The sequence below is a fragment of the Brienomyrus brachyistius genome, chromosome 7 (assembly GCF_023856365.1).
Source record: "Brienomyrus brachyistius isolate T26 chromosome 7, BBRACH_0.4, whole genome shotgun sequence".
Taxonomy (NCBI): Eukaryota; Metazoa; Chordata; class Actinopteri; order Osteoglossiformes; family Mormyridae; genus Brienomyrus; species Brienomyrus brachyistius.
The window spans coordinates 19,678,902-19,689,337 of record NC_064539.1 but is presented as its reverse complement, the minus strand read 5'-3'; the positions used below and the strand labels follow the sequence as shown (position 1 = coordinate 19,689,337).

Sequence of the window (10,436 nt, the reverse complement as noted above, 5' to 3'; positions counted from 1 at the left end):
CAAGGCAAGGCAAACAGGTCATTCAAAGTGCTTAAAATAAAATCAAGTAACAGGAACAATTAAATGGAAATAAAATACAAGTAAAAAAACTACAAGTAAAAGTATATACATACAAAACTACAAGTAAAAGACAAAAACGAATTAAAAAAGAGCATACATATTGATTAGCAGTCCTGTGGAAATGTGTTTTGCCTGGAAGTAAAGAAATGGATTTCCTGCTCTAATTAGAAGCAAAACCATATGTAATGACTAGAATTGATGCCATTATAAATTCCTACAAATAATTGAAAATGTTTAAAGTAAATAGCATATGACGGTGGGTGACTCAGGTGAGCTAAGCGCAGGGGAGGGGTTACATTTACTAACTAACTCGCAATGTTTCTAACTTCGGGCGCAGCTTCGTTCCTGGTTCCGCCAGTCGCCATGGCCTCTGAATTAAGCCAAGACGCGGTGCTGCAATTTATTCTTAGCAAAAACGGAAGAGTGAGAAACGCCGACCTCCTGACGCACTTCAGGACTTTCCTTAGAGAAAACGACGAGAAGACGCAGAACAGGGAATTCTTTAAAAAGTTTGTGAACTCTGTCGCGGTGGTTAAGCAAGAGGAAGGCGTGTCATTCGTTGTGTTAAAGAAGAGGTACATGGTGCATGTTGGAGACGCCGTCCCAGCTCCGAAAGCTTACCGGGAAAAACATAAACAAGCTAAACAAACAGGATTTTCCCCGCAAGAGGAAAATGGAAACCTGGAGAAAGGTCAGGCTTCACCTCAAACTAAGTTTAAATTAAAAACACAGCCCGTGTCACGTTTGGAAGGGTTTAACGCGCTTCCAAGCACTAATAACATTTTACCTTCTGCTGGGATTATTACCAATGTAGAGGGAAAACGTGACACAAATCCTCCGCTTTCTACTTTACATACGTCAATCACCAAGACCGATAGAGTTACAGAGAACCGCAGCTGTACTTTGAAATTGCCTGAAGCTAAAGTGGTATATGGGGTTGAGAAACCGCAAGATAATGTCTCCGATAAAACTTCTGTTGCCCCAGCAAATACTGAACGAATACATGCAAGCATCGCTAAACCGAGACCGTCCGAACCTTTGCCCAAGCAGAAAGCGACATTTTCTCAGAATCATCCATACAGCAGCAGTAATATCTCTCCGGACGTACCTGCAAAACCAAATGTCCTGGAAAAAGTCGAAAAAGAAATCAAACGTCAAGAATTTTCAAGCTCAGTATGCCCCTTAACTGTGACAACCAGAAATATTTCACAATCGTCTTCTTGTATTTTGAGTTGTCACAAAGATTCGGATAACACAGGAGCGACTCCCAGCCATGAAAGCCAACCGGCACCTTTGGAGATCCTTGAAAGTACCAGATCCCATCAGCAGGAAGACGGTGTAGCAGCTGAAATGAACCCCCATCTTTCCTACCACAGCTTACCACCAGAGAGCCCTGGGTCCTCAGTGGACAGCTATTCGGATATGTATCGGACTGGACTTTCTGCCAGTCATGGGGATCTTTTGTCACCGTCTTACGGGAACTCTGAGTGGCCTGAGAGGTTCCACAAAGACCAGGATTGGGCCAGTGATGAAAGCCTCAATTTCAAGGGACTCTCAAGTGGGAAACGGAGAGTATTTGAGATGCTTCATCGTGCCCTGGAGCCCAAGCTGGCTTTGCTGCACCGGGCGGAGAGAAAGGTGACCCCCTATCATCATTCTACTGGTTACCTTGATGATGTGCCCAGGGAAGGTCAGTCTGGATCAGAGTCTGGGCATCCCGTCCCCCTGCATACCATGAACCGGAAGTCCAGTGAATTCCGTAACAGGATGTGTCGTAGCTTGGGAGCTGACCTGGACCAGCCATTCCATGATGATGTAGTGTCCGCAAGGAAGAACAGACTCTACTTGCTCTCCTCATCTTTAAGCATGAGCTATCTAAGTCGACCCTCCCATTTAAGTAGATCTGGGAATGTTGCTTGTCCTGATCACAAGGTCTCCACAAGTGAGAGTGCTTACTTCCATAGGAACACCTTAGTGCCACTGGAATCAAAAGAACATGACTGGTTGGTCAAGGCAGCTTCTGGGTGCTGGACTGAAATATACTCTCTCTTTCGAGAGGATCCGAGTCTCTTAAATAAGAGGGATTTCATTTCAGGATTCACGGTGCTACACTGGATTGCGAAACACGGAGATCATCGCGTTCTTAATACTCTGTGGTATGGAGTTAGTAAAGCTGGACTGAACTTTGATATTGACAGTAAAACAACCTGTGGATACACTCCCCTACATCTGGCAGTCATCCATGGACACCGGAAGCTGATCCGTCTTCTAGTACATAAATTCAAAGCCAAGGTATCATTGAGGGATACAAGTGGCAAGAAAGCGTGGCAATACCTTGGCCTCAATAGCTCCAGGGATCTCCTTGAGTTGCTTGGAGCTCCAAAGTCGAAGACTGCACATGGTAAGATATTTGGGTACTCTTCAGAGAAGCTGTTGATACAGCCAAACAGCACGTGTCCCTCTGTGAAGAGGCAGACCTCCATAGCTGCTATCCTCAAGCATAAATCGCTATTGAAAATCCACGCTCATTCAGAGTCTTCTGTATAAACACAGCTGTTAATGCTTTAAAACTCTTTTTTTTAGCATTTTTCTGTTGGGTTTCCCAAAGGCTATCTGTTCTGATGTCATTGCTGAAAATTTAACATTGTACTAGTATGATACAGTTATTACACAATGCATACCAGTTATGAATTCTGTGATGTTTAGCATCTTTGTGACGTTGTTGTGTAATGCATCTGCTATATCCTTTGTTTACAATTATAGGTTTTTCCAAAAAAAACTTAAGATTATTCATACCCAAAAGTTTATGTTTTACCAACTAATATGCAGCTTATTGGCTCATCTACTCCACTGGATAGGACATATTTAATATTTAGTGGTAGAAATTATTTTCCCCTTCTGCCTGAGCTGCTTTAAACATTGGTGAAGTGCTTTGTTGCATAACAACCTACATAAGTGGTACGTCTTCTTTTTTTTCTGAAGAGGAAGCCATAATTATCTTTTTGTTTTATTCATTCTACATACCAGTCAATGTTGCACATAGTTTTTTTTTTTTTATAATATGTATGAAACTAGTAGGTAATGTGACTGGTTTTGCAACATTAGAATTTTATATGGAAAACACTTGGTGGCTGGATGTTAGTTGCTCAGCATACAGACAGTAATTGTCTTTGCTGGTGTTCCAGGCTTGCAGTGACTGACAGGGACTCATACTAGAATGATGTGACCTGTATGGTTATTCTGTTACTGCTGCAGGATGCACCCTGCTAAGGACGTTTCAATGGCCACACAAATAACACTCAGTATAATCAAAAACTAGCTATTGTTGCCTTAGGATATAAACTATCTGTGTTTTTGCATGTACCAGAGCTATTTTTTTGACTTTTTTACTTCTGAACCTTAATATGTGGTGTCTTGCATATTCATATATGTATTTTATTTTAAAAGGTTTCGTATAAATAAATCCATATAATGTAAATGTGTATAACTGATGCAAAAATTTTATTCTGCATTTTATCGTCATTAACGAAAATCCATATTATGCGCTATACCCAAACTTTTTCTTAAAATCAAAGAGAATTTCAATCGCATTTCTATACAGGCAAGTTATTTCTGCATAATATTGGTCATACCTCCCAATCGCATACTCCTCTCCAACTTTTTTTTCCCTCTCTCTTTGTGGACATACAATTTAACTGGAAAATAGGAAATATGACAATATCGTATTTTATTAAATGCGTTGCATTTGGCGCTGTTGAGTCTGCCTACACCTGAACAGCCAGCCCTTGTATTCCAAATGTCATCATTATCGTGAAGTATTTAATTCCTTGAAATATTCTTCCCTCGTTGGCGTGTTTCAGAAGCCTGGTCTTATCCATCGTATTTAAAAGCGTCCCCTTGTATTCAAACGCTACACTTCCCCCAGGAACACAGGAACACCCTGCAGGATGAATGTAATTTTTTCCAAGTGTCACAGAACACTGAGCCAAGTCGACAAGTAGTTAAAGTGTAAGTGGGTCCGTTCAGTCTTTGCATTTGCTATGATATGTGTGTCGTTTTATTAGGCGTTCAGAATGCAAACTCCCTTGGGCAGTTTAAATAGAAAAACATTGTCTTGGTTTTGGTGTGCAGTGAGAGGAGAATGATGTAAGAGAGTGATGTAAAAAAACAAAAGTAGGACATTTACCTGAATACTCAGTCTCAAGAGAAAATCATTTCCTGTGTTTGTCTGTTCTGCACATGTACTTATTTGTAGTAAAAAGAATACGAAAACCACCAAACTTATTGTAGAAAGAAAAGCCTACCTTTCAGTGATATACATACATACATTTGATATTAAGTTTATCAAATTTGTTTACTTTATTTGTATTTTTACAGAAAATGGGGGTCTAGCTTTTGATATCATCATTGGTTATACTTGGCAAAATGCAGGCAGTGTCTTTATTCACATGGAATTAAATCCATTTTAAATGCTTCAAAGGGTAAGTTCGGAAGACCAAATGAGAAATGACTGCTCCATATCCTCTCCACATTGTAGAGCAAAACGAAATGACCGAACCTCAAATATCAAAATTGGCATCTGCATGGTTTTAGGTCATACAAAATGCTACTGGAGTTAACCGCTATTTGTAATGTGGAGTCACACATTATTTACAAATCGTTAAGTGTATGACGGATATAATCACAGTTGTCAAACTTGAACTCCTTGTTTTGCTTTTAAGGCTTAAGTGGTCAAAGAGCAGTAAACAGTATTCCATAACTGTTTATCATAAAAATGTAGAGAATGTAGCATACATGTGTGTCAAAATGAAACAAAGATAAAATGTAAAATGAGATATCAGACATGATTATTCAAATTTGTATTCAAACAGGTCTTCTTTTGCCATAAGTTCATAATTTTGTTGTATATCAGAAATCCTGACAAATAATTCCAGATAGATTCCTGTATAGCTTTTAATGGTATTAATTTTTTTACAGTAGATAATCAAATAACCCCCTACATCTGCAAAAATAAATTTTTATTGAGCATAAGCTTTAACTGTGCAGTGCATTCAAGGATAAACAAATATTCAAGATAACTAAAACTTGAACTGGTACACAAACAGGCTTTGACACGTGTAGTGGCTGGTTCAATAATTTCTAAATATAATGTTTTGAATGGAAAAATTAGGTGACGGGTGAGGGAAAAGTTCTGGTTTTTCAGGTTAACGTTAAAAGCAGTTCAGCAGTGGTGATGGCAGGGGGTGTAATGGTGAGGCGCAGCCAGTAGGGGTCAGAGTGTGGTGACAGTAGGGGTACGTGCAGAAGTAGACACAGCGGCAGAGGTGAGCCCGCCTTCCTGGATGAGGACGTCACTCTCAGACAGCAGTCTCTCTGTCACCCTCTGCAGCTGCTCTTCCGCCTCTCTGATAAGGTCGTCCAGGCACCTCTGTCGTATCAGCAGTGCCGGCTTCATCTGAACGAAACGCTGGTAGTCACGTAGCTGCTGTCTGCCCAGGTAAGCGGCCAGGATCTGGAACACCACACGCTCCCGCCGGTCCAAGTTCTCCTTGAGCTCGCGGGCGTCCTGGTGCTGAGCCCGTAGCTGTCGCTGTTTCAGCTGTAGGTTCTCCTGGAAAAGTGAGGCGCTTCTTAGAATAAGAGAAATCCCTGCCCTCAACGCAATGCAAAAAGCACGACGCTGCGTAAATAAGTATGGTGTCCGACATCTAAACCCAACGCTGCACCTTGTTAAAGTAATTCTTGTCCTGCGATGCTGAATCACTGATGAGAGTTGATGTTAATAAAAGTGCACAGTGACACTGAGCCACTCCTAGCCCTTCAAACGGACTTTTCTGGGTTAATTTACTAGAGCCCTCTGAAGTCTCTGTGTCCAATTCTGGAAAAGCCCCTATTGAGAAGATGGGCGTAATGTTGAAGAATATATGTTTGCCTTCTTGCTGGATGTTAAACTGTGCTATTTTATATCTAAACAATGAAAACACTGAAGGTTGAAGGAAGTTCTCGCCACCTCCTGGGAACTATCGAGTCCACACTTTTATGTGTATTACAATGAAGCTTGTAAATATATAGGAATATATTTTTCATTCCTAGAAGAAATGAAATGAAGGAATACACATACTGGTATTTAATTATCTAACTACATCTTGTTACAATATGGCCAGGACCTGCAGCTGCAGATGGTAAGATGCATAGAGAATGATGTTTTGATCATTTCTCATGTGAAGAGAAAAAGCGAGATATAATAAATGAATTAAAATTAGATATAAACGTGCTCCTTGGCTGTTGTGGATGTATTTGCACGAGTGACGGGAGCCTGACCTTCTCCTTGGTGGTATCTTCCCTGTCCTCGTCGTCCAGGCCTCTGAGGGAGTTCTCCACACGCACCAGCCGGCTGCACAGTGACAGTAGCAGGTTGACGATCTTGTCCAAGTCGCCGACAAACATGTGGTACTTGTCCTGCTCACTGGGCTTACAGCACTCCTGTATCAGGGCTTCCAGGTGACCCTCCAGTGCACTGAATTTCCTCTGCTCCTCCGCTAGGCCTGCCTTCTCCTCCCGCAGAGCTGCTATGTTGAGAGTAAGGGCCTCCACCAACTCCATCTATCAAACAGAAGCACACACACGTTCTGCCTCTTCTTTATTACTAATCTATTCATTTGTTTCGGAATTATTTTGTCATAACTATCATGGCGCCTGATTTACAAATTATGATCTACGTAACTCACCAGATCAAATATCATCTGAGATTACTATGGTCACAGGAAGAAGTACAATACTTTTCTCAAGTGCTTTAAGGGGAGGGTGTCAGACATGGCATTTTGAACTACGGTAGCCATGGAGATACTTGTAAAGAATTGTTATGTTTCAGATCAGTGTTTCCCAACACAGTCGTCAGGGACCCAGAAATGGTCCATGTTTTTGCTCCCTACCTGAAGCAAAAATGTGGACTGTCTGGGAGGACCCAAGGACTGGATTGAAAAACACTGTTTTAGATTAAACTAGCATACATAAGATGTTTAAACCTTTTTTTGCTTTAGATATTCTTCTTCCTTGTCCAGATCTGTCTCCATCCCTCTGGGTTTATTCTGTAGATCCTTGTCAGGCTCTTTCTTTCTGTTTAGGGTCAAACACACATTTTTTTTCTCTGTGATTAGACAAAAACACAAGGCAAGTCCTGACTAGCAGAAGCGCCAGTTACTTGTTTTCTTTTGTGTTCAGTTTCATACTTGGATTAACAAACCAGTTGGTGTAGGTTTGCTACAGCTGTAACACAAAAACCAACTTCAAAGCATTACTTCTTAATACCTTAAATAATGGTAAGAATAACATTATGTTTACATTAAACAGATAGCAAAGAAGCTAACTGCTCTGCTGATACCAAAGCAGCTAAGACTTCCCTAAGGCTATAACAATAAAAATAAAAATATACTGGACAATGGATCACCTGAAGGAGAGAGTGAGATTGGATTTATATTAGATTTCACGCGAGCCATTACTGTGAAATTAATATGGGAAGTGACCACGTGTCTTACTTTTCCATATACCCTTTACAAGATGTTTTATAATAATAAAATACACCACCAGGTGGCAGTATTGCATTATCTGTAACATTATTTTACAGACGTCACTTGTTAGCACGGACTTATTCTGGTGGGAAAACTAAGCTACATTAAAAAAATATACATAAGTATCCCGGTGTTGTAACTAACTAAATTGACCAATGGTGTTTCGTAAACCAATTTATCATATTAACTGTAATGTTAACCTATATCATTTTGCATATTAATTTATATGGCATTCCATTTATTAAAGTGTACCTTAAAAACTATATTTGTTATACAGATTCCATGCTCTGGCAGATATTCACACGCTCACCTATCCTCCATCTGCGCACTTTTCTTCTCTGGCTGTAATGGTGGGCTTAGTATGGGGAAGATATCCTCCATCAAGTCCATAGTATTTTTCACTGCCCATGTGCCCAGGACGAGAGCCATTGATTTGTCTTTAGACGATAACACCTGTGCCAGGGCTTCCACCCGCACCTCCTCGGCCGAGCGCTCCCTCCTGCACAGCACTGGGTTCTCCTGCAGTGATTCCTGCTCATCTACAGCGTCATGGACAGGAGGTGACCGGGTCTCCAGGTCCACACTTGGACTTCGAAAGACGGCCTTGGACGGGGAGTCTGTGTTCTCAGCATGGGCAGGGAGGAAGGGATGGTATTCAGCCAGGTCTCTGTCAACCGATCTTCTGTTGAGGGTGTTAATACTGAAACAAATAAATAAATAAGAAACACAGAAAAAAAATTGCAAAACATCTATAGGCGGGTGCATTGGGTTTCAAATTATGAGACAGTAATACATCTGACACATGTTCTCCTATTCAAGCGGACGTTTTGGCATACCCTAGCCCATCCCCTGCAGGTGGACATGCAGGGATTGGTGGAGGAATGTCCTCTTTGATGTCCCTGTCCTGAATGGACGGTGAACAGCGAGAAGGTTGGGCAGGCTCCTCGAGAAACACATCATCATCGACGACGACGTCCTTGAAGGACAAGGAGGGCGGGGACGCTTGGAGGTTCGACTCAGAAATGCGCAGGGATAGGAGAGGCTGTGTCGTGGGGGGGCTCTCTAACTCAGAGGAGGTGCTGCAGAACACACCAGCAAGGAGGTTCTGCAATGGGGCGGCACCCATCGCGCTGGGTGTATGTCGGGCGGCAGGGATCTTTGAGCTGGGCTCCTCCTCTGATGCTTCCTGGGAGACGCTGGCGTCTGAGGAGCTTGTCAAAGCTGCCAAAGCTGTCTGGCCCTCAGCACTGGGCTTACTATCCTGCCCCAGGAAGGGGAATGTATTGCGTGTGAAGGTATCCAGACCAGCCTGGCATGGGTTCTTATCAGTTTGCCAGTTCAGCTTAGCAGTGCAGGGTGGGGGAGCGAAGGCGCAGGGCAGGCCAACGGAGGCTGCCAGGCCCGTGGCACTCAGCATCCTGTGCCGCTCCGTGGGCTTTGACTTCTCGCTGCGTACGGCCTGGGCGCTGGGCGGCGACAGGCCCACTCTGAGCAAGGACCCCTTATCTCCATCCAGGGGGACCGCGATCTGCTTCTGGTCTGCATCCTTCACGGGTCTAAAACAAAACACATCCTGCTGACTTTGAAGTGTATTCCACTCTGTTATTCCTCATTAATTGACAATTAGGCAGTTCATCAACCAGGCGGGGGAAGGGGCAGTACCATTCTCACTAGCTCACGGAGTGTTTTTGAATTTTTTTTTCCTAATGTGAAACAAATTTTTGCTTTTTAACAATGCATGAAGACGTCGTGCTTCTGGTAATGCACCATGTCCTCTTTATTATTACTGCACCCTATTTTTGTGAGATAAATTTGGGTTGTCAGTTAATGACTAAGGGAAAATGTAGGTCTAGAGCCAAAATCAGCTGAGAATCACTGAAATCAGGATCTTTATTTGACAGTGAAATACAAAATACAAAATTTTCTTAATATCACTTATATATACATGATAAATATTCCTCCTACAAGAATGCTTGGCTTGCTTGTTAGTTTTAGAATCTCACTGTCTTAAATTTGTATTTCAAAGGCTAAATCATTTACTAGTTTGCATTGCACTGCACTTATGGACATAAACATACAGACATCGAGAAACAAACCTGCTATCACTTGGATTAAGAAACAAAGGATGCCTTGAGGTGACTCCAAACGCTGCATGATCCGCTCCAGTTAAATCCTGAAAGATATGACAAGTTTGGGAGTCAGCCTGCGTATCTATGGGGCTACATTTTTGCAGTTCATCAGAGCAAAGCCCTGAGATTTATTTGGTTATTATTATGTTGCAAATATTCTGAGAGCTTCTCCAGTGATACACTACACAAGATTAGAGTCATAGGTCATATGCATCATGGGGCATCAGAAAATAAAATAAAATGGAAAAAAAAAACATAATGTACAGGAATTAAAGTATTTTATCGGACTTAAGAGGGTCATTGAAGTAAATACTAAGTTTTTACCAAATTATCCTCTGGGAAAGCAACGTGAATTCCATCACGATGCCGCCTTGCGAAACTGTTTATGAGGGAAAGTTAATTTGCTCTCCCAGATAAATCGCTTTTTCATCCTTCCCAAGCATTTCCTGCCCAGACTGCCATCAGCCTCTTAAAGACATTATCTCCTTATTACACCATCCTGAAATCAACAGGACCGTTATCAGTCTGTTCTCTCTCAACACTGAACTTCCAGGCCGGGCTCCATGGCACCACACAGGAAGTGTGAGGCTTTGGCTATTTCCTGTAGGATATACTAGGCAGATGACAGGCTCTGTCCTTTTATCACGTAAGATGTTAGAACCCATTTCAGAAACACTAT

General features: G+C 42.0%; 2 protein-coding genes across 8 annotated transcripts in view; one reads left to right on the top strand and one right to left on the bottom strand.

Annotated features, from left to right (window-relative positions):
- Positions 1 to 317: 317 nt before the first annotated feature.
- On the top strand, positions 318 to 3,547 carry LOC125746130 (ankyrin repeat domain-containing protein SOWAHB-like). Its single transcript, XM_049019800.1, has one exon. It carries the CDS (start codon positions 376 to 378, stop codon positions 2,605 to 2,607), a length of 2,232 nt encoding a protein of 743 aa, XP_048875757.1. The 5' UTR covers positions 318 to 375; the 3' UTR covers positions 2,608 to 3,547.
- An 853-nt stretch (positions 3,548 to 4,400) lies between these two features.
- The window catches only part of shroom3 (shroom family member 3), a 42,144-nt gene continuing 36,108 nt past the window's right edge, over positions 4,401 to 10,436 (bottom strand). For all 7 annotated transcript variants that reach the window (XM_049019793.1, XM_049019798.1, XM_049019794.1 and 4 more), the window contains 6 exons: positions 9,725 to 9,801; positions 8,465 to 9,184; positions 7,939 to 8,328; positions 7,086 to 7,176; positions 6,382 to 6,663; positions 4,401 to 5,671 (listed from right to left, as the gene is read on the bottom strand). In XM_049019793.1, the coding sequence (XP_048875750.1) occupies positions 5,333 to 5,671; positions 6,382 to 6,663; positions 7,086 to 7,176; positions 7,939 to 8,328; positions 8,465 to 9,184; positions 9,725 to 9,801 (1,899 nt within the window). In that variant the 3' untranslated portion in view covers positions 4,401 to 5,332. The remainder of the gene's footprint in view (positions 5,672 to 6,381; positions 6,664 to 7,085; positions 7,177 to 7,938; positions 8,329 to 8,464; positions 9,185 to 9,724; positions 9,802 to 10,436) is intronic.

What these genes read in the sequence shown, in the direction of transcription:
- LOC125746130 (XM_049019800.1), top strand. Translation starts at nt 376, where the DNA reads ATGTTTCTAACTTCGGGCGCAGCTTCGTTCCTGGTTCCGCCAGTCGCC.